This window comes from Drosophila kikkawai, chromosome 3R (assembly GCF_030179895.1).
Source record: "Drosophila kikkawai strain 14028-0561.14 chromosome 3R, DkikHiC1v2, whole genome shotgun sequence".
Taxonomy (NCBI): domain Eukaryota; kingdom Metazoa; phylum Arthropoda; class Insecta; order Diptera; family Drosophilidae; genus Drosophila; species Drosophila kikkawai.
Genome location: NC_091731.1, coordinates 23,445,131 through 23,472,045, shown reverse-complemented (window position 1 = coordinate 23,472,045; position 26,915 = coordinate 23,445,131). Strand labels below are relative to the sequence as shown.

At 44.7% G+C, this 26,915-nt stretch overlaps 2 protein-coding genes across 2 annotated transcripts; one reads left to right on the top strand and one right to left on the bottom strand.

Annotated features, from left to right (window-relative positions):
* Positions 1-9,211: 9,211 nt before the first annotated feature.
* On the top strand, positions 9,212-13,429 carry pins (G-protein-signaling modulator pins). Its single transcript, XM_017179558.3, has 3 exons — positions 9,212-9,366; positions 10,090-11,533; positions 11,791-13,429. Exons 2-3 carry the CDS (start codon positions 10,256-10,258, stop codon positions 12,490-12,492), a joined length of 1,980 nt encoding a protein of 659 aa, XP_017035047.1. The 5' UTR covers positions 9,212-9,366; positions 10,090-10,255; the 3' UTR covers positions 12,493-13,429.
* Positions 13,430-14,038: 609 nt separating this feature from the next.
* On the bottom strand, positions 14,039-25,120 carry LOC108083752 (uncharacterized). Its single transcript, XM_017179668.2, has 6 exons — positions 24,790-25,120; positions 21,871-22,011; positions 17,810-18,885; positions 17,312-17,750; positions 15,601-17,256; positions 14,039-15,537 (listed from the first exon to the last, which is right to left on the bottom strand). The coding sequence occupies exons 2-6, from the start codon at positions 21,965-21,967 to the stop codon at positions 14,231-14,233; spliced, it is 4,575 nt and encodes a 1,524-aa protein (XP_017035157.1). The 5' UTR covers positions 21,968-22,011; positions 24,790-25,120; the 3' UTR covers positions 14,039-14,230.
* Between the last annotated feature and the right edge of the window lie 1,795 nt (positions 25,121-26,915).

Here is a 26,915-nt window from a genome sequence, read left to right as displayed (position 1 = left end):
AGTGCAAAATGCAAATATCTGCTTGGATCCCGCCCTCCTCTGGCACCCACTCGACGTCCTTTTCCCCATCCGTGCATATGCAAGAATAATGCACTGTTTAATTTACATAAAGTGAAAGGAAATGGAACAATAAGTTTTATAAGATTTCATGCCCCGGCCCCATCAGCAACAGCAACATCAACAGTGGAGCGAGCAACAACAGCAGCAGCAGCATCAGCTGCAGAAGAAGCGAAAGTTTTCACAATGTAAGCACTTGGGCCGCCCAGCGTGCGCCCTCAAGGCAGCCACGACCATCATCACCAGTCACACGCACTGCGAGAAAAGGGTTATAATTGGAAAAGGATATATTTTCTTAGATTTTCACCTAAGCTCCGAAGTATTTCTTACATGACAATATTCTTTCTATAGCTAACAAGGCCAAGAAGTACCACTTGCATGTCCCAATTACACATTAAAGAAATCAGAGGGGTTATACTATAAAGAGGGCACAAATATTTAGGCAATTGGGTGAAAGATTAAGAAGACAAAAACAGCTATTTTTTAACAAAGAGTATCAATGCACATTTACATTTTTTCCTCTTCATTCTGATGTCAAAAATCTCTTTAAAAAGAAGGAAAACAAACTCAAAAACATTAATATTAACATCATGTAGAGTTTTTCCCCGCAGTGCCAAAACCACCAAAAGGAAGAGAACACATTGTAAATGTCACGAGTGGGTGGTCAGCGTCGCGGGCTTGGGAATGTACTACTTGCTTGGCTCGCCTCGGCTGCTGGTGCTCGTTCTTTGGGGGGAAGAAAGAACCTGCCACTCGACATTTCTCTGGGTTGCATTTTTTATTTGTTTTGGTTTACTCTGCGCAGGATATACACACACACGGGGTCCGTGTTTTTGGTCAGAGCTAACGAAATTAGAAGAAATTTCCAAGGGAATTGGGTCACTTTGGGAAAATAGTAACTGCGTAAATCTGGGCAACTTGTTAGCGAGCATGTAAAGCGTTATTAAACATTCAAGGCACTTAACAAGCGAATGATGAACGAGGCGGGAGAGTAATAAATTAAATTAGAAAATTGCCCCGAAGGCAGAAGACAAAGTTGGAGAAACTCGATTGAAAAAGTTGCAGCTAGCTGAGTGGCAAACAATGGCAAGCCAAACTATCGATTGATGTTTGCCAATCCAGAAAAAACAGCATTAGCTACAGATAGAGAGAGAAAGGGAGAGAGAGAGCTGCACAGATAGAGAAAGAGAGGGCAGACGAATGCGTACAAGAGATAGCAATGAGGGGGAGCTTTGCCTAAAAAGGGTTTTGTTGTGCAAATGTCAGCTAATAAAGCTCAGCTCAGAGTGAAATGCATCCGACGGATGCATCAGCATGAATGAGACTGGGAGCTTTCCTTATCGGACCCATATTCCAACACAGACTTTATAGTATTAAGCCACGTTGAAGGCCACTGTCTGACGTTAACGATTCCCATTCGAGCTGACTGGCTAATGCATTTATTAATTTCAATTGGCAGCATGATTCAATTTATTGATAGCCCGCTTAGCTGTTGGCCGGCCGCAAATTTCCCACCACCACACCAGCTAACTAATTTCAATAAAATGGGGCGCCATCGCCTCCTCTAGCGCGAAGCACCTCACCTCGTTAAAGTTCAAATGAAACCGGCTCACGCAATGCGACATTGACACAACCAGAAAGGAAAAGCCGCAGGAAAAGCACAAGGTGGGGGCACAACCAGCATTTATGGGTCACAAAAATAGACTCGACTTTATACTTCTATTTTTGGTCACCAACTGTACAGAGTACTACGTCAGCAGCTCTTGTCGACGATGGGTCGGAGAAGTAACACATTTTTCCTTTTGCGCAATGAATAATTATCAATCGAAGGCGTGGGGTGCGCACACGTGTATGAGCAATGCATTTACAAAGGACTTGTGTTCCATTGAGGGCAGGATTCACCTGCAACAGATACCTGCTACTGTCGTATTCCTCTAAATTGTCTAGAGTGAAAGGAGCTCTATGAGAGGTTCTAGGAAAGCCACTTTTTTGCTTGCGGGTGAAAGGGGAATAGTTCTTGGTAAAGCAGAAATAGCAGAGCTTACTAAAAGCATAGTTTTGACTCAAGAATTACATTGAAGTGGACTTAATTTAGGTTTTGCTTTAACTCAGCAATTTCCACGAAATCTTCAATGCCCTTAAATATATATACTTATGTATAAGCCTTGAATAAATTCTAGGATCAACCAAGCAAAATACACTAAGTAAAATTTCACTAACAGTTAATAGAATTTCTAAAAGAGGTTAACGGAACTGGTATGAGTTCGTTTTATCTCCGTTCCATAATAAAATAAGTTAGTTATCGCCCAAAACCATTCCAACTAATTATCACTAAATTACCATCATTTTTAAAAGACTCGAGTCGGAGATTTTAATAACGATAATTTATCTGTGGACGATTTTCTTTTAATTTGATTACCACATCTGGCATAACTTCTAGCCCTGCGTGCCATGTGCTTCTGTTTTTTATGTAAGGCATAATTTAACCTATTGCTGTTAAGAGCCAGCAACGCGGCAAAGAGAAAGTGCCACGAAATTGTTGACAATGTACACAAAAACCCACAACTAATTGCATCAGCGACAAGTGTTATGAGTATTCGGGGCGGGGATTGCTGTTTTGGTTGCAGGTTGGGCTCGACGTATATTGTTATTAAATGGGGACCCCAAAGCAGTCAAGAGCAACAAAACCGTATGACGAAATCGTAAAACACGAAAACAGACCCAGCTAAGCGCAAAGAGAGATGAGGAACAGAGAGACACCGAGCAGAGACAACAGCAGTCACAACAGTTTCCTCAATTTAATTAAATAATTAAGACCAAGACACACTGCGAATGCGACAGCCTTTGACTAATTACAAAAACAGAGAGAGATGAAACATAAGGCTGAAAGAATGCAAATTTTGTTGTGAAACAAGCGCCAGACCGCCGATCAGTTCAATGAAATACACCCCGTGCCTATCACGTCACCACCTACGGAGGTATTTTTCTATCAACAGTTTCGGCCATAAAAATAGAACATGGAATCAGAGTTAACAGTGTGAATTATTATTAAATTGTATATATGTACATCCAACTGCAGATGTAGTAGTTGCTTTGAAAGTAACCTTAAATAAGATAGGGAGATACGTAGGATAAGATAAGAGATAATGCTGCTAGCAAGTGAATGTTTTAAATTTGAATAAAAATATCCTTATCTTTAATCCTCTTATTTTGACCGCTGCTGTATGTATAGGAACTACACAAAGTATTTAGATTTACGTATGTGCTACTTTGTGGAATATATGCCACTGCAAATTCAATGCCAGAGCATGGAAAATTTCTACTGAAAAGCGCTACCCTGCCTTGTTGCTCACACCTCTCTCAGGTTTTTATTTTTTCCGCTTTTTCTTTTTCGTTTTGTGCTTTTTAATTAAGCGATTTGAGCTGTGATAAGCAGGTAACGGAGAGTGTGTGTGGGCGTGTCTGCCACCTAATCAAAATCAGCAAAAAATGTCGCATAAATACAGGCACACACTGTGAAAACAAAAGAAGGGAAAATGTATCTCAGGGTGAAAGAGATAAGATAAAAAGTCTTGCCACCTAAAAAACGACAGCGAGTGGCTGAGGAACTCTTCTTCCAAATGGCTTGCTTGTTTTTGTTCTAGTATGCACTTACGCCGTTCGCACATACAAGTGTTAATTATTAATTGTGCAATGCGATTTTGTTTAATTTGCTGCAGCTGTCGCCTGCCTTGAGCGCTGTTTATTGATTTCGTCCATGACGCCACTTTGACCATAACGGAGAACTTCTGTTTGCTCTGGGTACACGCTGAACTCATTGGGGGTCTGAAATAAAGTGCTCTTCGGGATTCAAGGTCAAATTTTCATGATTTCATCCAGCTAAAGAATTTTCCCCATTTCTAGATGCTATAAATACACGCAAATCGAATTAAGAATATTTTCGAAAATAAATTTCCTTTGCTCAAAGTTGAACTGCACTGCAAATGGAATATGGCAAAAACGGAAATTTATTTAATGCCCCCCGCCACTCTGCAGGTTGTAAAAATATCAGCGAAAAGATTTCTCACTGGCACCGAATTTCCCCCAATCTAAAAATATATTTGTGCGGTGAAAAACGTCATTAATTGCCGCAAAAAGCATCGGAAAGTCGGAGAGAAAAGCAAAGGAAAGGCCAGAGAGAATGAAAAACGACAATGTTTGACATAAAATGGGAAAATATTTCTAAAGGCATGCTAGACAGCAGCCAAATGAATGTAGTTTTTCCTAATGGATTTCATTGGCAGACCCACATAGTCTCATTCCCGAACCTTGAACATTGACTCATTTTTAAGCTGATTAAAATTGGCAGTTTATTGTATGCAATAAATGGTTCATTCAACAAGCTGGACTTCTTGGATTAATGCAATATAGACAGATGAAAATTTGGCAAATGACATCACTTACTACGATAAGGAAGTAAATAATAATTGTGGAGTCAATATACAGTTATAAGAATCCTTGAAGTTAAATGAAAAGTTATTTTCGAAACTGATTTGTCCACTGAGTCATTGGCATTCTTTTAAAAATAAATCAATACTCGGAGAGATTAATTTTTCAAAACCAATAAATAAAATATATGTGTGGACATCTTATGATGAATTTCTGTGAAACATACCTTTGATATTAGAAAGAAGATAAATTCATATATTAAATATGTCTTTCGTGCTTTTCGCCTGAACAAAAGCACGGTATTCCAGCCCTAGTGTTTCTAATTGACTTTTTATCGTTTCATTTCGCGGCGTTTTTCTCATTTCTGACAGCTACACAGCTGATTGCTCCTCTCGTTAGCGAGGCGTGCGAAGGAAAAATGCAAACATTTTGCAAAACAAAGGCAAATCTGGGGCTCGGCCCAGTAAGCGTTTCGGCACCGAAGTCGTCTGCCCGGTCAGACAGACAGAGAAGTGAGGGCAATCATCTAATTATAATGAGAGAAACATTTGCCCTCCACTCAGACGGTCGTTAATTGGCTGTGTGCAAAATATGTTTACTCTGGAGTACTGCAGGGTTTTTTTTTTTACCCTTATAGCATATATTCTACCTGGCGCTGGCTTCGTAAATAGTATAAATATTCGTGTACTGGCAAATAAAATTGATTTTCCCCCTTGCAATGGATTCCTCAATTGCCAATAGAACAAACAATCAAACAAAAAGCTTCGACCAGACTGTAGTTTTGCTTGAGGCAAGCTGGCCATTGCAAATAACGAAAATATTTTCAAGCCAAACACAAAAACCTGACTGAAAATCCCACTAGGGAGCTGAGGGTGGGTATATATAAAACAGGAGTTCCACTGCAAATAGATTGAGTAAGCAATTTGTCGAGAATTTCACGAAAACTTTACGTTTTACACATATTTCTACCGATACAAAGCGATTCACCGAAGATGGCTGCTGTTTTTATGTCTTTGTTTACACCAGAGCCTAGAGTAAATCAATTCAACTTGGATAGAGTTGAAAGAAATATGTGTGCGGGCTTTATTTTTAGAGCAGCCAGAGGAATGAAAGCGAGCATATAAAATCCACAAAGGAACAGAGAGTTTCTGGCAGGGTACAGGAATAAACCAGTCCCAAAAAAAGTCCTATTTCGATTAAATTACATCCTTACATTCGGAATATACAAAACTGAATGACATCAAAACATGTGCATGAGTATTAAGGTCCATCTCTTGGAACACACGAACAATATCTTTAAGGTATTCGCGATTTACAGAACTTTTTCCAGTGTGAAATTAGGGAAACTGTTTCAGTGAGACAGGTATAACCCAGCAATAACAATTCGTACATAACGAGGAGAGAAAATGGAAGGGAAAACACAACACCACACCGCGCACACATAAAGCGGCGGAAAGTGAGGTCAGTTATGTCAAAACAGACAGCCAGAAATGTACACAAGCGAGTGAGTGTGTTTGTAGTCATTAAGAGGTTACCAAGCTTCAACTGACAGAGGAAAATCGGCGGAGAAAGAGTCAACTTACAGCAGGCAAATTGACTCTGAGCACGCTCTTTAACTTCTGCGGTCGGGCAGAAAAGTTAAAGCTGCAGCGAAATTAACAACAACCGCGGGGAGAATGTGCGTCAAAAAGGTGAACAGACGCAAAGCAGGTCGTCCCGAAGGGAGGGGACAGCCCCAGAGACATAGTAATTTTATAATAGAGCTCGTCTTTCACCCGATACGGGGGACTATAGATAGAGAATGCGGAGCGCTTCATATGCGAAGGCATTTTATGGCAGCAGGCACATTCTCCTTCACAGTGAAAACTCCAGTGACCGCACAAATTGTTGCTCATACACATGCTGGCACGACACATATTTGGGTTGGCTGTCTCGGTTAACTCGTTAAAATACTTTTCGGAAATGAAATCCTTCGAGAAAATCGGTTACAATCTTTATAAACAATAAAAGATAAACTGGTCGGTCAAACTTCGAATAACTAATGAAAACATCAATTAAAATAACGAAATTACAAACAAAAGTTCCAGTCTCAAAAATAAAATGACAATAAACATTTAAGGTTATAGAACAACTTTTTTTATTTTGGTTCTTACTTGGAACAAGTTGTAGCTATTGAAAAGAATTAATATTTACCAGTCTATATTGATTAATCGGCTTCCTATTGAGTTTTTAGAATGCTTTTACGGTCTTTTAATTTAGGAGTCTCAAGCTTCTGTCTACAACACATCTCAGTGGTTTCGTTAAGTAAATCTTTATTTTAAAACCCGTGACGTCAAAGTTAAGTACAAAAGCATACTGGGCCAGTAGTGTATCACACACACTCGCGAAGCAGTTAATGGCAGGTGACAAACCCGCTCGGACAAAAGCGAAAAGCTCGTAGGGGGAATCGATCGCAGGTAGAAAACTGGAATATTACCGCCGAGCGGCCAGAAACGTACAGTGCTATACGAGTGTGATTTTGTTTTCTTCTGCACTAAGGCGAAACAAAATTAATTGCGCACAAGTCACGTTCAATTTGGCAACTCTCCACTGGGCGTGCTGGTTGCCCTGTAGATTACTGTAATTAAACTGATCTGTCCGACGATATACTAAGTAAGTTTTATGACTTGATTCCAGCATTGCAAGGGCCTTGTCACCTGTCTGACAGGTGCGAGAGAGCCTCCGAAATGATTTACCATTTACCATTTTGACACATTTATGCTAATTTCGAGTAGGCTCGACAAATTTCGTGTGTGTCCCCACACGTATGTATCAATTGGAACTTGTTAATTTGCTGAGCAGGTTCTCCCCTTCCCTTTCCCCTGCTGCCCAACAATCACTCAATCAATTAGAACCAGTTCTTTGTCTGACTTTCGGTTGGGTTGCGCTTAACCCCATGCATACATCAAATTAGTTCCCTTGACGTTTTGAAAATTATTTGGATTGGTTTTAAATCTAATTAAAAGAAAAACGGAACGAAGCTACAATTATATTTTCAAACTTGCAGGCCGTTAGTTTTAACTTTTACATTAACCAATTAAGATTTTTTGGACCGATATAGTCTCTGCAAGGTGTCGCCTTGCAAGTTATCGTTCAGATAAATTATAGGCTTCCAAAAAAACCTAAATGCTTTTAAGACAAGTTTATCTGGTCTTTACCTTTTCCGGACACAAATATATCGGGGACTTTACAAAATAAATAAAATATATTGATAAAATTCTAGAAAACTTAAACACCGAGACTTCATAAGTTTGGTTTTGTTTCTCAATTAGGATATATAATGTACCATGGGTACTTAATGGGTTAAAACATTGAACGGAAATAGAGCGAGCTTTGGACCAAAATGGTTGCGATTCGATTTGAATTTGTTGTGGGCCAACTTCCGTTGGTCTTGGCATACCTTTTGCAGTTTCTCGATTTCTCAGTTTCTGTGTCTCAGTTTCTCCTTAGCTGTGCTCTCTTATTTGCCTACGTCACGGAGTACGGAGATTGAAGATGCTTTTTTAGCTTTCAGCTGCTGTTCGGTTGCACTGTGGATGTGTATAGCGTTTGACATAATTGAATTAAAACTGTAGTTCACCAGAGAATTTTTGCACAACGCATCGCGCGACAGGTCGGGGAGGGGGAGGGGTCCAAGTGGGGTCAACACATGTAAATGCGGTGTCGAAGCAAAAAATACACAAAGCAGCAGCGGATTTTAAGTAAAAGCCCGTGTGCGAGTGTGTGTGGGCAGCCGAATGGGAGAATGGCAGAATGGGAGAACGGTGGAATGGCGGAATGGTAAGGAAGAGTGGAAGGTGAGAGAGCGCAGCTGTTTTGATGGGGCTCTTTGCCTTTGCTCTTTCTTTCACTTCACTTCGGTTTGTTGATTCCTTTCTTTTCGTTTTTTGCAGTAAGATTAGGTAACTTGTGTCTATATGAACATAATTCTTAACACATTTTACTGCTTGACACACACACTTATCATAAATATGTATGTTTCAAACACACACTCACACAAACGCACACTCGGTGCGAGAGAGACACAAACACACATACTCGCACGCACATACACACACACACAGGCAGACAGCGGGCAACAAAATCGATATTCTAAAAATAATATAAGTAAAAAATATATATGCTCATACGAAATCCAAACGAATCTCAATTGTAGCCTCCGTACGCATGTGTGAGTGTGCAATTACATATTTATTTATTTATTGAAACTTTGGGAACACCGAACTGCGTCTGGGCTTCAGCCGCTTACTGCGCACTTGAAAATTTGCATTCGAATAATAATCGCCACGAAAAACAGCCTCGATTCGGTGCTCGGCTTATTTAGCTGCGCTTTTTCGGATTTCAATTTGCGGTTTTGCTTTGTTTCGAGCTTGCAGAATATTTTAGGGACCGACCGATAAAGCGTTCTATATCAGGAGTGTATATAAAGATTTCTATATCTTTGCACCCAACCGACGACGAAGGCGGCATACGGCAAATGTGGCGATATTTTTTTCATTCGCCCGACTCTCTCTCTTTCGTCTCGCTCTCTCTTTCTCTCCCCCACATGTGTATATACTATAGTACGCGAGAGCGCGCACACGGCGAAGAAAAGCTGAGAAATGAGCAGTACTTGAAATATTTGGCTTATTGTTATTGTTGTTCTCGACAGAGAGTTAATACTGGCGCACAGTGTCACAATTTCACACCCAAATGCCTGGCCTAGTCACTATCGCAATTACTCATTAGCCTAAATTTCGATACCACTGTGCCAGATTTCTGGGTGAGAGCGTGGTGAGTTTGTTGTTGTGCCACCACAAGCTGTTGTTGCGCGTCGCTCTCTCCCGCACGGTCACACCACAGGTAAGATATCGATGGCCGCAGCACGGTCATACTGAATGGGACTCGGCCGCCGTTTTATCTTTATCGGGGCGATAGCTAAACACTGGCTATCGTCGTCGACTGTCGCTGTCCCTCTCGCACTCTCTGTGTGCACCCACTCGCACAATTCCCTTTATGCCCTTTCGCCTGCGTTATTATCCTGCTGATTTTATGTAATTTCGGCACAATGTTTGCTCGGCACTGCAGCTGCAACGACGGCGGGCACACAAAAAAAGCGACGCAACGCACACACACCTCAGATTCTGGTTCGGTTGTACACCCCGATTCGCTGCCGTTTTCCTGCGGATTTCGCGCACGCACTGCCACAATTTCACCTTATGATCGCGCCGCAGTGGAGGACGTGGACTTTTCGATCGAGTTGAGCGGCCGGCGGTTGAGTTTTATGCGAGAAATATAACTTTTTTCGGCAACAGAAAATCGTTCAAAGTAGAAGTGACGCCATCTTTAGTAGGGATGCGAAAACATCGATGGCACTATCGATAGCATATGGTATCGTTCGCCAGCGTTGCCAGATCGTCCGTGCATAAGCAATAATCGATGTAATCGATTGGAAATCGAATAGTTATTAGGAAATCGACTAGTTGAAATGACTAATTGAGATATTGAAATGGAATCAACGCAGACTAATTGATAGCGAAAAACGGTACAAAGAGCCATTAATTGCAGCAATTTCACCTGCCACAGGTCACCAGATCGCCACACCGCGTTCCAGAAGCTGAAAACGCAACCGAAACCCCACAAAGACAGCCTGAGACAGCGTCGCAAAGTGGACAACTCCCAGTTTTCAGAGCAGCATCACCTGCAGCAGGAGGAGCATCGCGACAAAAAGGCGAGACTGAGGCGCAGCAGAATGTCCTCGCTGTCCGCGTCCGCGGAGAATGTGTCCAGCCTGGGCCTAGGAGCCGGAGGCGGTGGCGGCTCCCACGACGGCAACTCGCAGCAGGGATCGGACGGAGGATCGAGCATGTGCCTGGAACTGGCCCTGGAGGGTGAGAGACTCTGCAAGGCCGGCGACTGCCGGGCAGGCGTCGCCTTCTTCCAGGCAGCCATCCAGGCGGGCACAGAGGACCTGCGCACCCTGTCCGCCATCTACTCGCAGCTGGGCAACGCCTACTTCTACCTGGGCGACTACAACAAGGCGATGCAGTACCACAAGCACGATCTCACGCTGGCCAAGAGCATGAACGATCGGCTGGGCGAGGCCAAGTCGTCGGGCAACTTGGGCAACACGCTCAAGGTGATGGGTCGCTTCGACGAGGCAGCCATCTGTTGTGAGCGCCACCTGACCCTCGCCCGCCAGTTGGGCGACCGCCTCTCCGAGGGACGGGCGCTCTACAATCTGGGCAATGTGTACCACGCCAAAGGAAAGCATTTGGGCCAGCGGAACCCGGGAAAATTCGGCGACGATGTGAAGGAGGCCCTGACTCGCGCCGTGGAGTTCTACCAGGAGAACCTCAAGCTCATGCGGGATCTGGGAGATCGTGGAGCCCAAGGCAGGGCATGTGGTAACCTGGGAAACACGTACTACCTGCTGGGCGACTTCCAGGCGGCCATCGAGCATCACCAGGAGAGGCTTCGCATTGCCAGGGAGTTCGGCGATAGGGCAGCGGAACGACGGGCCAACAGCAACCTGGGAAACTCGCACATTTTCCTGGGACAGTTCGAGGACGCGGCCGAGCACTACAAGCGTACCCTGGCCCTGGCCATGGAGCTGGGCGAGCGCGAGGTGGAGGCACAGAGTTGCTACAGTCTGGGCAATACCTATACGCTGCTGCACGAGTTCAACACGGCCATTGAGTACCACAACCGGCACTTGGCCATTGCCCAGGAGCTGGGCGACCGCATTGGCGAGGCACGGGCCTGCTGGTCGCTGGGCAATGCGCACTCCGCCACAGGTGGACACGAGCGAGCGCTGCGATATGCGGAGCAGCATTTGCAGCTGGCCAAGGAGCTGCACGATCCAGTTGGTGAGAGCACGGCCAGGGTTAACATCTCGGATCTGCGTAAGCTGCTTGGAATGCCGGAGTCGGAGCCCTCGCCCACCGAGGAGGAGGCGCGTTCGAGCGCCTTGGACCACTCGGCCAGCGGTCATCAGTCGGATGGCTCGGAGAACTCACAGGGAAGAATGGTGAGTAATTACAGTCGAGATTTGAGATACATTTTTCCAATCCAATACATTTTCCTATCCCTTATTTTTGGAAAAAAGAATCTTGCATGGTTTTTGTTTATTACCCCCCGCTGTCTGCGGTGTTTGGCCACTAATCGTAGAATAAATATTTAGACAACAAGAAACCCGAAATGAAGGGTGGCCAACTATAAAATAGAAACCCGGAAAGGAACAGCTTCATAAACATATTTTTCATTATTTTATTTGATTCCTTTCAGGTGCGTGTTCGTCGCCAGAGCATGGAGCAATTGGACCTGATCAAGATCACGCCGGATGGCAAGCGCCTACAAGAGGAGAAGCACCGGGCGCAGGCCACCACAAAAGCCAAAGACGACGACTTCTTTGAGATGCTCTCCCGTTCGCAGTCAAAGCGCATGGATGACCAGCGCTGTTCGATCAAAATAAACCAAGCTGGAGCTCCGGCAGTGGCCACCGGCGCCACTCGCAAGCCGCTGGTGCAGCAGAACTCGCTGTTCGTGGACCCCACCAACCTGCCAGGTCTGAAGTCGCCAACGACGGCCAATGCTGCCGCCATCGGTCATGGGCATGCGCATCCTCCGCTGGCTAGAAGTGCCACCACTACTCAGCAACCAGACGACGCCTTCCTGGACATGCTGATGCGTTGCCAGGGCTCGCGGCTGGAAGAGCAACGTTCGGAGCTGCCACGCCCCAATGTCACAATGGATGCGGAGGCAGAAGCGCCGCAGCCACAAGCTCCGGATGTAGCTGCCGGAGGCGCTGCCCGCGGACAGACTGGACGCGGAGCCACAGTGCCCGACGAGGACTTCTTCTCGCTGATCATGAAGGTGCAGAGCGGTCGCATGGAGGATCAGCGCGCCTCGATACCGTTCCGCAGTGCAAACAACAACAACAACAGTCGGAGCAACAACAACGGCTCGGCTGGCGGGGCTGGAAAGTAGAGGAGCCGGAATGAGTCCAGAATGTCAGTCCAACCAGAAACAATCCTATCAGTCCATCCCTGGCCGCAACTCCCAAATTCATTTTTGTTATACCTACGTACATCTTGCGGCCATTTTTTTCAGCTGTTTAGCCGGCGGCTAAGCATTTTGTTCTTTTTATAAGATTTATATACAAACACACGTAATGGATTATTAATTTATGACTACCGACTAACCAAGTAACCAAATATTAGGGGCGTGCGTGCCCCGAACACGAGCGGAAGCAGAAACAGGCGCAGAAAGAAAGAGAAACTACCATTGGGTGATGAGGCACTCACTCATCCAGTCATGACTCATTACACACTCACCTTGGAGAGAGCTGGCCATGATATTGAACAATCTGCACACGAGTTTTACGATATTAACGTTTGAATTGCATGTGAATCTAGCTTAAGCTGATTGTGAACTAATCCCATTTGCTCAATAGACGGAACCAAGTCTTCTCTACGATCAACGATCTTTACTACTACTATATATGTATACATTCTCTAACCGCATTCAGCTAAACCCTAAGTTTTAAGTCTAACGAAAATCCACATACATATACCGAATAAGCAATGCATTTTCCAAATCAAAAATCTACAAATATTTCCAATTGTATCCATATGAGTATTGCATTTTGCTCCGAACATATTTTAAGCAACTTACAATTTTTTTTAGATATTAAAACACAAAGAGAGGCGTCTCGGCTTTCCTTTTCTGGACCGGCGCTCTTGTGTTTAGCACGTAGCATACGATATACACATTCATACGTACACATATACAAAATACATATGAACAATATATAGTTATACCAATGTCCGGCGATCGATCGATCGATCCAGGATGGTTCTACACAATATACACAAAAGAAAAAAAATACAAAACTGAGTTCGAGTTGCATGAAATGAAGCCAAAATTTATTGATGTTAAACGTTTATGTGCCGCGGCAGAGGTGTGCGCTCATGGAGCCAATTGTAATGGTCGGCGAATGAGGTGTCATTATGATATGAAGCTGCAAAACATACATACAGGCGGACAAATATGTCATGTATTATTAAATATTAAATTCCAAAAAAAAAAAAACTTTTTGTTGACAAAGTGCAGATATTCTTATTGGGAGGTGGTTAACAATGACCAAAATGAAATCATTAAAAAATATTTATTGACACCTGTGTTTGGTTTTGATTAAAAACAGGAATCGAAAGAAGTCTTTAATTTTCTATATTTTTCTTTTCTTGCTCCTTTTTGAATACGAGAGTAATAAGTATTAGCTCTTTTGAGACCGCTTTATTTTCGAAAAATTATTTGGTCTCGGAAAGTGTTGTTGCCCCGCTTATTCTTCCTTGCTTTACCTGCAATGTACAAGCATACAATGAAAAGCATACAATTTCCATTTAGACTCATTTTGAAGCAAACAAAAGAGTTTTTAGCTACACTCTAAGAGAACCTTTACAATCTCCTTCAGGTTTTAAATTCCATAATCCCAAAAATCAAGAATATTCTTTCGACTTTAAAGCTTTATTCATAAATTAATCGTCTTAGAAGCTAAAATATGCAATAAGTATTCGACAGTGGGGGCCTCTCCAGCCGCACTCCCCTTTTGGCTTGGTTGGGGCAGGATCGAGACCGCTGACCTGGAACTCCTCCCCCCTAAAAGTAGATCTTAAATTTGCTCTTTTTATTTACAAATTGATTTAGATAACTCAACAACCCACTCCTACGCCTTTACACCCAGATGGGCGTCCATGTCACTGGCGGCCAGCACGAAAATGGGCGCCGAATAGTCCACGGCCTTGTCGCCGCTTCCACCGGTGCCACCGCCTTTGACATAGGAGTGTACAGCTTTGTGGCCACGCCCCCTCTTAAGCATCACGTACACGACGAACACACTGACCAGGAAGGCCGAGCTAGTGGCCATGATGAAGAGCACCAATTGGATGGACTCGTCCTGAGCGGTGGCCGCCTGGGCCACTGGCACCACGGCGCTCCGGTGCACAAAGTGGGAGCGGGTCAAGTCCGGACGGAAGTGGCCAGCGGCCAACCGGAAGTCGCCTGCCGCAATGGCCGTTTCAATGGCGAAGGCCAGATCCACCTTGGCTTCGTTATGCAGCTCGAAGCGGACAATCGCTGATCCGTCAAAATTCTCCTGCACGCGGAGATTCTCCACGGACTCGCCGCCAAGCAGCTGCTGCAGCTCCCGCCGGATGGTGTCGTAGGCGTTGCGTACACTTCGTCCGCTACTGTTGGTCAGGTGCAGCTCTATGGCTACGGCCTCGATGGGTACGTGACTGCAGCGCCGGTCCCCGGCTCCGAAAATATGGGTGGCCTGCAGTTGATTGCCAGCGGCATCCACGCACCAGCAGCTACGGCCGTTGCACTGCAGCGGGCGGAAGGCACCCGCCTCATCGCAGCTCACGGGGAACGGAGCTGTTTCCGATAGAGCACGGCACCGGGTGGTCTTCATTTCCATGGGTTTCAGAGTGGCCTGCTCTACGGACAGCTGAGAGTCCAGCAGGGAGTTGGCCAACTCGAGCACTCGTTCGGTGACACTTGACTCTGCCGCACTGGCGGTGGCCGGTAGGATCTTGGCCTCCAGTTCATCAAAATCCAGATCCTCACTGGCCACGTCGTTCAGTTGGGTAAGCTGGGCAATTAGCTGCTCCATCAGTGGGTCTCCCGCGTCAAGGTTCTTGCGGTTACGGGCCTGCCTACTGTTGCAGATGGGTTCGCTCTCCCGGGTGAGGGTTCCCTTCAGCGGAGCACCCTTCTTGTCCGCACACCAGCACACACCGGGAGCTTCCTCGCCAGCGGAAGCTGAAGCTGGCTCGGAGGCGAAAGCCCGACTCACAATCTCCGTGTGAGGTGGCCTCTTGTCTGAAGGCTGCGGCTGCTTGCCCAGACATTGGACGGGGCTCCAGTGGCCGGTGACAGGATCGCAGCGCGGCTGGAACCACACCGAGGAGTGTCCGGTGCGCTGGGCGGCCAGACTGTTCTTCAACTTCAGGCGTTCGCACTGTGTGAGCACTGGGGATGAGAAAGATGGTTTAAGTAAGCAAGAATAACCTCCGAAAAGAAATTCAATCTCACCTGGACACACGGAGTTGCAGGCCAGCTCGTTGTGGAAAAGGTTCTTGGTCTGACAGGCTGGCGCCTCGGCATCGATGACCACGGCCAGGCACTTGTTGGCTCTTGGGCTGAACCGGAAGCGAGTGCTGTTCCGTTCCGACTTGGCGGTGGCCTGGCAGCCACTGTCCATGGACTCGAAGCAGACGTCGCGAGTCTTTGAGCAGCAGACGCCACGATTGGTCACTGGATTCAGCTGGCAGGTGTGGGTGGTGGGACAGGCCTCGTGCTCGTTGTGAGGTCCGCAGCTCATGTCGAGGTCGCCCTGCTGGAGGGGATTTCCCTCGGGACATACAGATGCCCTGCGCGGCACACAGATGGGCATCTTGGGACAGGGGCTGTCCACGCACTCCACGGAGATTAGTTGGCACTCCTCGTGCGGGGAGCAGCTGACCTCGTTGCAGTAGTTTCTGCACTGGCAGGTGGGGCAACCATTGGCGTCCATTTGGTGGCCACTCTCGCACTGGAGGCTGCAGTTGGTCCGGGGACAGGCGAAGCTGGAATTCTCCTGGCACTTGGGCGCTGCCGGAGACTTCACTTTGGTGCCAGGCAGTATCATTCCTTTGTCGTCCACACACCAGCAATGGCCATCGGGGGAGCACTGAATTTGCTCCCACTTGCCGCTCTGGGCATCACACTGGGCCACAGCCATCTGGCGGGCAGGGATTCCCAGCTCGGAGCTCTGGTGCAGTTGGATGGCCTGGAGGTGCTGGCACGCTGTCTTCAGCTGGGGGTCCACGCACTGAGTGCCACAGCCGTTGGAACAACAGCGTCGGGCTCCCTCGCAATGGGCATCCGTGCGACATTCATAAGCGCAGGTATTTGCGTCTAGGTTATCTGGACCTGGGGGCACCAGATAAGGACATTGTCCCGGTTTTCTGGGAAGACATGCCGGCACCGGAGGGCAGTACTCGCCCTCGCAGCTCACGTCAACCACGCGACACTCCTTGCCAGAGCCGCAAGTCACACCCTCGCAGGGATCACGGCACTGACAGGCCGGACAGCGGGTATCCGGATCCAAGGCAAAGCCATACTCGCAGCCCATGCGACAGGTGAGGTCCAGGCAGTCCAGGTCGTCGCGCACGTTCAGGCAGGTCTCCTCGCTGACATTGAAGCCGCGAGTTTGGGGAATCTCGGTGCCGAAGCTGTCCACACACCAGCATTGCTCCACTTCCATTTCGACGAGCTCATCCTCATTCTCCGGCGCCCGTTTGGATGCCGAGGCCACCTTCTTGAAGTCCGTTTCAAAGAGCTGACCCAAGCCCTGCTGGCGATCGGCGCCCATGTCAATTACCTTGGCACTGCGACCCATCACAGGAGCTGCCACCTGGACCTTGAGGGCACTGTCCTCCACTCGGTACAGCTTCAGGCGTTCCGTATCACGACGACTGCGCTTTGGAGCACTGGGAGCAGCGCTAGCCAGCAGCATCCTCATGCGACGGATTGTGTTCTCCTCGAGGATCTTGCGCTGCTCGGCGCGAGTAACCCGAATCTTCTTCAGCTGACACTGGCGGCCCTCATAGTCTCCATCGCTGGTGCAACGGGGCGAAGGAACTGCCAGCTGCATGCCCTCCTCTGTGCCCTCCATACGCTCCGAAAAGTCCCTCAAGTATTCGCACACTATGACAGATCTGGGTTAGATATGTGAATATACTTGAGGATATTCGGTACTTACTAGTTTGTTGATGAGCTCCCGTTGCCCCTTCGGCAGGGGTGCTCTGCTCTGGCACTGGACAGCACACACTTTCCGTTTCCCGGTGGAGCTTTGTGCACTTGTATTGTTCCGGGCACATGATGCGGTTGCTCATGGAACGTCCCTGCTTCGACTGCGTATCCGCTTCTGGTTCAAAAAAGGCTGTGGGCTGGAAGCTGCGTCCCTGACGCTCCTCAAAGCAGTACATTACTTCACCGGTTGCCGTGTCGGAGAGCGGTGTTCCCACATCGCAGGGATTGGAGTAGACCAGGTCAGGTTTGCACACGGGCCAGGAGGCGCAGAGCGAGGACCCAGACTCGCACAGAGGATCGGTGGCCACCTCGCAGTGGGAGCCAATGGCACACTTGAAGCCCTCGCAGGGCTCGGAGCACTCGCAGGTGGGACAGCCGTTGTGGTCATTCTGTAATTGTAAAAACCGACTTTTAGGCTAGGATTCCAAGATTCATAATAAAGCCATACCTTAAATCCATATTCGCAGACGGCGGCACAGATGTTGGTGTCGCACTGCTCCATCTGGAAACTCCTGGCATACGAGCGGCTGATCATGTTCTCCCATCCCTCGCAGTTCACATTGTTGGCGGCTCCCATGGTCTCCTTGATCTTGTGCCCGGTGCGGGGATCCACGCACCAGCAGACGAGGCCATTCCGGGAGCACTGTTTGGGTGAGAACTGGCCACCGGGTCCGTTGCACTCGGGAACATAGCCGCGTCCCTCACGCTCGTTGATCGCCAGGATGTCGGCCAGGGCCTTGGCCTGGTGGCAGCCCGTGATATTGCCCGGCTGCTGGCAGTTGAACTGACAGCCCTTGGTGAAGCAACACTTCTCTAGGTTGCGGCACTCCAGGTCGTGGGAGCAGGGCGATCCGCACATGTAGCCTGTGCGCTCCGTGTACTGACTCTGCTCCGGAGCCGGGCAGATTCCTGGCTTCTGGAAGGTAAGGGCGCTGGGACAGCAGACGCCATAATCGTTGCCGGACTCCACCAGGCACTGATACAGGGGTGGACACTGTGGCTTTCCGGACTCCAGGCCACACAAAAAGGGTCTCACCGTATCATCGATGGCCAGAGGCAGACCGGCGGGACAGAGATTGGCCAGGGATCGGGCCTTCTTGCAAGTGGGCAGCGGTGGACAGGGCTCGGACTTGCACTGCACTTCCTGCAGCTGGCAGGACTGACCGCGAGGACACTCCAGTCCATCGCAGGGATCACGACAGCGACAAACGGAGCAGCCCGTCTCAGCATCCCGAGCGAATCCCGAGGGGCAGAACATACGGCAAGCGGAGGCAGTACAGTGCTCAGGCTCGGAGCAACTAACTCCGGCTCGCGTCTCATTGCGACTGCCGGGCAGCTCCACGCCGTACTCATCGACACACCAGCAATCGCGGCCAGCTCGCTCGTCCTGGCACTGGACGGTGTCGAAGTCGCCGTTCTTCTGGCAGCGAGGCACCCGCACTGAAGGTGCCTCAGCTCCGGTTTGCAGGGCCTTGGCACGTCTCGTCTCTGCCCTTCTCAGATGCTGGCAGGCCGTGAGATTGGCTATAAGTAATTAAGTAATAATTGGTAATTAATTTAAAGAGACTGGAGTTTATTAAGCAAGAAATCTGTCAAATTGGGCACTTAATTTAGGAGTCAATGAAAAAGACATTTATCATGTTAAGTCAGAGGTCAGGTTTTTCGAAAGTATAATTTGTTAAGCTTCTCCAGTTACGTTTATGTGACTTATTAGGAGAAATAATAAATAATATGCTTAAGTTTTAAGTCAATTAGCTTTACATAATTATTTTGAATAAATTAACTTTAGTTTAATCTCTAAAATTAATTATTTTATAATCTTTTGACTATGTTAAGTGCTGAAAAATTGAAAACAAAAGTGAAATAATAAACTTTAATAATAATAATCAATAATATACCCTAAAAAGTTAGTTATTAAGTTACTATTTGTTCATTTATTTATTATTAACTGAAGAAGTCTACAAGAATATCGAAATAATTTCGGTTTTTTATTTATTTTCAAGCGAGAGGGCTTGACATACATTCGTGTTATTCAACTGCCGAATCCCAGCTACTACAATTTCACTTTTATTTTTTTTTTTTAGGACGTGACGCGTGCGTTCAGAAATAAATAAAAAACCCACCGTCTATGAAAACTGCAAAATTGAAATGAAAAATACAAAATGGAATGGCCGACGGCGGCATTGCTGAAATTGTTGTTATTGTGCCAGCCATTTGCAGCTGTTGAAGTTTCATTTGCTCAAAGCGGCGTCCCAGGGCCAGGCCAGCGTTTTTGAATTCAGCGCTTTGTATGCCGGGGAGGGATTCGCTTGTCCACGGGGCGTATAAGCAATTCGCTTCAACGGACCTAGGCTGTGGATGCTCTGGGCATTCTGCTTTGGGAAGAGCCATGCCATTGTCTCGGCGAACGGCTTACGCAATTAAAGCGAGTGATTATCATCCCCTTTTCCCCCGGCTGGCCAGCACGCAACGCTGCCTTCGGAATTGCGACAGCTGAGCCAAGCTGAGCTTTTAGTTGCGTCAATCTCAATGCTCATTGCTGGTCACTTCCCGTGCACTTTCGATACACATTAAATGCAACACAGCCATTATGCAACTGTCAAAGGCACCCAGGGCATATATGCTAAGCCTGCACTGGAAAATAACCAGGTTTGTGGATTAAAATCAATATGTTCGTAAAGCCTTTTTGAAAGAAATTTACTTTTTCTTTTTTGAATTTTGTACTTTCCACTGATTAATATCTTGAAATGTCTTAGAAAATAATTTATTTAGTTATGGAGCTATTTTTTATCTATCTTCAATTTTCAATAATTTTAAATATTAGTTTAACTGCAGCCATTTATATACATTTTATTTAAAAAACACTATTTCCTTGACTATATTATTTTCTCATCAGCTTTTCATCTGCTTAGCTAAATTTCTTTTGATAAAATAGAAGCTTAAAATAATATAATATGAAAATAAAATTATAGTAATCGTAGTAAAAGAAATATTAAAAAGAAACCATTTAGGTTGACCCCAATTTAATTTGTATTTTCCATTGTACACAGGTGTCTTAGGTATAAGTTTTTGACTTGGCAACCGAGGAGTAATCGCTGAACTTATCAGCGGAGATTTCTTTTTCACCGCACATCCGCCTTGGCTCATCCGAAATTTTGTATTTATTTTTATTTACTTTTCACTGCCTTTTTCTGGAGTTTTCGCTAGAAATTGAATGAAAGTTTTTTTGGCAGCGCCCCGGGCTTGAGTTGGCCATCAATTTGTGGTATTTGCTGCAAACACACATACACAAAATGAAAATGGCTTTCGGTTTCTGTCATGAATGGAAAGAAAACAACAGCAACAACAAAGCAAAAGCCGTCGGGCAGCTGGCAATTAAAGCTGACCAATGATGAATATAATCAAGCAGAAAAAAAAACAAAACAACAGCAAAGTTGGCGTCATTTGGGGAGCGACTTTTATTCTCGCCTCTTCGGCACAATCAAGTTTGTCGCTTAAGTCTTTCGTTCGGCTTCCGCTCGCCGCAAGAGCAAAAAACAAAAAAAAAAGCGAATAAGAAACAGAACCGTAACGAAATCGAAATCAAAGCGGCAAACTGGTACGTACCTAGAAAATTACCCCGCTGCCTCCCTAGATGATGGCCCATTGTGAAGTGGCTGTGGGACTTTGGACTGGGACTGGTACTGGTACTGGTACGGGCAATGGGTCTGGGTCTGGGACCTCGTCTGACCGACTGACACAGTGTCCGCCTGCAACTGGAAACTGGCTTAGAGCCGACTCTGTTTCCCTTTTGCTCTAGCCGAACTCTTAACGGTTTCTGGTGTATTTTTCAGCTAAGCGCTTTTTAATGATGGCGTGCCATATTTTTCGCACTACCCAGACACACAGGCAGACCGCGTTCTACACGAATTTCCACACGTCACGTTAATTATGCATTTGCAACTGGCACTTAATGAGCCACCAAATGGTCCATATTTGCCACCGTGGCGGGTTCAATGACTGCTTTTGGCAACAAACAACAAGAAAAGTATAAAAATAAAAGCAAAGGAGCAAACAGTTCTGGCTTAAGAAGTCATTGACTTGAAAGTCGCCTTTCAACCCTGCTAACTTTCCAGTACACAGAAAAATAAACATTAACAGAAGTACCAAGGTATGGCGATAATATTATTATTAAATATTTTAAAATGAATGGAATGAGAAATGGGCAAGGTTCTAAAATAAACTACCAAAATATTATAATTTAAAGAATAATATATTAGATATAATGAAGGTTCTTGTTTTATCACACAAAATTATATTATTTAATATAGAATATATAACTTAAATTATGTAAAGAAAGCCTTAATGATTACACAAATATATATTTTTTATATAAAAAATTAAGGTAATTAAATACATAAAGAAATTACTTAACATTTGTTTACTTATATTTACATACATTTATTGAAAATGTAGATTACTCACTAAATTATAATGCTTATTTTTCATATTTTCGAACAGTGTACTCACCATTTGATCGCTTGGCATCTGAAACCTGCAGAGCCAGCAGCAAGAGGAGGAGGCAGCCGGAGAAGAGCTTCAGCCAACGTTGATCATAGTGCGCCATGTTCGGGCATCCAAGAGTTGCCAAAATAAAAAGTTTCCTGTTTTCTGCAAACAAGAAACGATAAAAGACAAGAGAGAAAGAGAGGTGCGTGAGTAATGCAGTTGCTTCAGTTGGCTTTGACGTCACACGCGTCGCGGCCCGTGAGATTGAAATTTCAGCTGGATTTCCAGCCCGTTCCAGCTAGACACTTTCACTATCATCGCGCTTAGTGCGAGCTCCGGCATATATTTGCATCTGCTTTGGGGCGCGGCAAAGAATTCAAAGCGTTTATTCGGTGCCGGTTGCGCAACATGTGAAAATGGAGAGCATCGTCGAAGAGGGTCACGAACCCATCATGGATTGTCTTTGGAGTCCAACTGTCTTCGCTTTACGGGCGGGTGATTAATCTGCTCGCAGGCAGGCCTCCGCGCTCTGACGTTGACGCCGCTGCGCTTTCACTTTGGCAACAGAAAGAGCAGCAACAATATGGCAGACAACAGCAACCAGTCAACTTTATACATCATTTATTTTTATTTAATTTTTGTCTTCTCTTAAAATTCACTTCAGCAGCGAGCCTGTGCGTGTGTGAGCTTTAGCGTTTTCCGGTCCATTGAAAATGGCTCAGCTCGGGCAGAGGAGGCGGCATCTGGGGGCAACTCCCTGACCACTTTAATGACACTCAGGATTTTCCCTCATTATGGCTATAGCCAATTATATAATGGACCAACCCCCTCCCCCCTTTGCAAAAAACTATATAGTTTGTGGCCTAAGTCTTTTCATATTTCCTTCAGATACTCGTATGTTTGGTTTTTCGTAGTTTTCGGTGAAAACTAGCCCGAGTTTGATGGTGTTGAATCATTGGCCGCATTTGCCAAAACTAGCCAACACCTGGCCGATCCACAATGAAATTTCAACACGGAACTACGGCTGCAAAACCCAAAATAAATTAAACAACAACAAAGGCAGTTTTTTTTTGGCTGTTGCATGGTTCTGGAAAAACGAGGCCAGCCTGCACGGAGCAGCATTTTCACTGCAGCCAATACGAAACGAAAGCCTGGTTACTTGAACTTGGGCCAAACTTGGGCGCGCCTGCCAAAGATTTCACCTCGCGCATGCAAAGCTGCAAAACGCTGGAAAAACCTCAACATTTGGCTCAGCACTCGGCTTTATGGTTTGTCATTGACTGGGGCCACGAGGAGTCAAGTGTGGCTAATGGGTTGTGGGTACGGACACTGAGACTGAGACTAAGGCTAAGACTGAGACTTAGACTAAAGCCAAACCTTTGGCTGATGCTGAGGCTAAGGCTGAGTCTGAGGCATCTTGACCCTGCCTGACATGCTTGGTTTGGCCGGCAGTAAGTAGAGTGTAAAGTTAAATGATTGGTGAAATGAGGCCACATGTGTCAGTCGGGGGCTCTGCATAACTAAAGGGATTTCATGGCAGCTTTACATCTTGAGTACTTGGGTAAAGAATGCCTGTAATCCGATCATGTGAGTGCTCAACCATTAAACCATTTCCCTGGGATATTTGTGGATTTCTAAGCCATTGAGTGGGTATTGAAATTGGTCTATAATGTGCATAGTTTCTAAGCTTTTACTATGACAAGTCAAATGTGTGTATAATAAAGGAACTGGCTTGGTATTCTATATAAATTGAATTTTTCCATTGAAATCTCCCATTGATGTTGCCATTTAAATTCTATTCCATTGGCACTTTTATGCCCAACTTTTTACGAATTTTTTGCTAGTTTCCCAGCCTATTCAGAGTTTGGCAAGTGTGTGAGCATTTCTTCAGGAACTACTATCTTGAATTGGATCAACGGTGCCCTCAACCCCTGGGAACCCAGCACTCCACATGTTCCACTTTAAAGTCCAACACACCACAGTCATTCGGTTATTTTTGGCATTTTCCCTTGGCAGGTGGCTTATTGCCAACTTCTTTTGCGCTGCTGCAGCTACAGTTAGCTTCAGTTAGACCACACTTGCGAAATGGTTTTTCGGCTTACGCCTAACGGTTCGGCTTGGACTGGCGCAGCAGTTAATGTCGTTTCTTCTTTGGCTCACTCGTTTTTTAGAGCCGTTTAAATTGCGCGTGTCGAACTTTTGAGGGGCTCTGACTGGAGCTCAACTGTCAGCCAGGCCAGGCCCAGTCAGCTCTGACATAATTTCGTAATGAGCTTAAACAATATTTGCCCAGAACGCGTATTTGTTTACTCGGTTATTCCAGTTTGGAGAATCGCGAAGCAATCGTAAATGCCAATAGTTCACCTTGAGCGTTCAATTAACGTTTGCACCTAAATAATTTAAGATCGTTTTGGGTTCGGTACTACAAAGATCGACTTTTGTTTTGATATTCTATGAAATATTTATATTTAAACTGATATCAAGATTTGTTTCTAAGTAAGCTTGGGTGTTGGTTTAATAAATAAAAATACCCAGAAAATTTAATCGATTTTGCATCGATCTTAAGATACTAAAATATCTAAAACTTCGATTTTAGATCGATTTTTACTTTTAAAAATATTGAAATCTTATATTTTTTTGCTGTTTTCTAAAAACATTGGTATTTCTGGAACATTGGTATTTCAATGTATGATTATTTTGTTTTAAATGTCTAGTTCTATTGTGTTTGAATCTACATTTATTTTTAAGTTAAACCATTTTTCACTGTGTGCATGTAAGATTTAAGGCCGCTTGGAATGATTGAATTGCACCTTAATTTGCGAAAAAGAATTAAGTGCGCGCACCTTTGACACCTTTTATGAGCGACACTTAAAGTTTGGTTTTCGATTTCAATTAGCAGCGGTCTCCGCACCCATTCCCCACTCGTGTTGCTCAACAAACCTGTTTAATTGAGATGAGTTGATGCTGGTGCGGCTAATCCAATAAAAAGTGAAACTATTTTGATTGGTATCGGTTTCGGTTTCGATTTCCAGCGGTGTGCTTTAATCCAGGTGCACACAGCTGGCCGGCGCTATGAAATTTGCAATTTTCACTGAATTTCACTGGGCAGCACACCACAGCACACACACATGTGCATAAATATTTAGCAGAAACGTCGTGCCAATTTGGGTTTTCACTCCGATCACTTCGCAAAACTCTCTCGCGGTGCAAAAAACTGTTCACTGTTTAGCGTTTCGCGGCAGCAATTCAAATTCGCGTGCAACCTCAACGGCGGGCGGTGTGCATTTGAGCCTTTGCAAGACTCCACCGTGGCCTAGTAGCTCCACCGTTGGTGGTTGGATCGAACATGTCGCGGTGCGACCGAAAAGGCCAAAAACCAAAGCAAGTCGGGTTCCAACTAACTCATTTCAAATACCCATGACGCATTTGAAGGGGGCTAGTGGTACCCGCAAGGCCGAAAAACGTTTTCAAATTGGTTATTCTGGGAAGACTTAAACTTTGGTGCCTTTGCGCTGAAAACCATACAAATTAAAAATAAATATGATTGAGATTCAACATAAAAAATTAAATTTCAATTAGATTTAATCTAGAAGCGATTACGTATACGTAATATATTACGTATACGCCATGATATTTTGTAAAATAATGTTTTATACTAATAATTATGTTGGAAGTAATAATATTATTGTAAAATAATGTTTTATACTAATAATTATGTTGGAAGTAATAATACAAAATATATTTTTAATATGCATATTCTATATTAAATAAAGAATAAGTCTACTAAAACTTATTAATCCATTTCAATTATTGTTTATATCAAATTATTGTTTATATTTACATTTTCATTACCGTTATATATGTATTTGTCCTAATTTTGATGTTTATTAGATTTTTAGCATCTTAAAAAGACCAACAAGCCAAAATATTTGTAAGAAGCTCTATAAAAAAGTATGCCAACTCTGGAAAAAACTAAACTAGGTTTGTCAGAAAATATCTTCTAATCAATAACCTGCGAATTTTCCATATAAACTTTCTCTCATTTTTCAACTTCCGTTTAAAAATGACCTATTTTTTGTCGAAGCCATAAAGTTTTCAATGATTTAACGTGGATCTCTGTGGGTGAGGAAATGGTCTCTAATAAACTTAATTTTAAACGATCGGAAGTCTTAAACTTAGAATTTGGAACAGGGTCGAATATTTTTAATTCGTTATGAACACGAATTCTGAAAAATATTCTTTGTAATTATGTAAACAATTTAATAAACAACACAGTAATTCTCTACTAAACTGTCTTTTTAAAGGAATTATAAGAAGAGAAGGAGCTAACTTTTGGAGCCAAAGTTTATAAGTATTCGTCTCCAGTTTGCAATTTAAAAAGCTTTGTTGTGTAAGTTTTATTCGTTTAAAATAATAACATTACATTTTTTGCTTGAATTTTGATAATTTTAATGATGGTAATGTAAAGTTATTTCCAACTATTTCATTTACAATTATTAACCAACAACAAAAGCTATAATTTTATTTATCTTTTCCTGCCACTTTTTAAATATAATGCGTAGCATAGCTGGTTTCGTTTGTGTCCCATATGTGGACACTTATTCATGCTCCAATTCCACTGGCAACATTGTCGCCGGATTCTCGCCGAGCTCGGGGCATTCCACCGTTGATTCATAACGATCGGTTAATGCTGATAATCATTTGTTATGGGACGCAATAGTTCACTTAGCTGCCTAGTGCGTGCTGGCCTTCGTGGGCCAGAATAAGCTTAACGGCCGGGTAAAACCGACTCAACTTACCCGCACATCGGCTGACTCAGCTCAGATATGCATAAAAATATATATAAACATACGGTTGGCTATGCTTGAACACCAAAATTTGTACGTCAATGCAGTCAGTCAGGCACCAAGGGCGTTGATTTCGTCTGATGGATGTTTTGACAGAGATCTCTGGTGGCGGGGACTTCCGCTTCAATTCGGATTTCGCACGCTTTTGCCAGCGCTCGTCGTCGGCTTTCTTCTTTAATTTCATTAATAAAATCGTCATCATTAAATTAAATGCGGTGC

Bases quoted from the DNA above. Each gene is read 5' to 3' on its own strand.
- LOC108083752 (XM_017179668.2), bottom strand. From the start codon at position 21,967: ATGGCGCACTATGATCAACGTTGGCTGAAGCTCTTCTCCGGCTGCCTC. The intron at 17,751-17,809 runs GTATGGCTTTAT...TTACAATTACAG, and splicing joins TCTGCGAATATGGATTTAAG to AATGACCACAACGGCTGTCC. The intron at 15,538-15,600 runs GTGAGATTGAAT...TCTCATCCCCAG, and splicing joins CTGCAACTCCGTGTGTCCAG to TGCTCACACAGTGCGAACGC.
- pins (XM_017179558.3), top strand. From the start codon at position 10,256: ATGTCCTCGCTGTCCGCGTCCGCGGAGAATGTGTCCAGCCTGGGCCTA. The intron at 11,534-11,790 runs GTGAGTAATTAC...GATTCCTTTCAG, and splicing joins AGAACTCACAGGGAAGAATG to GTGCGTGTTCGTCGCCAGAG.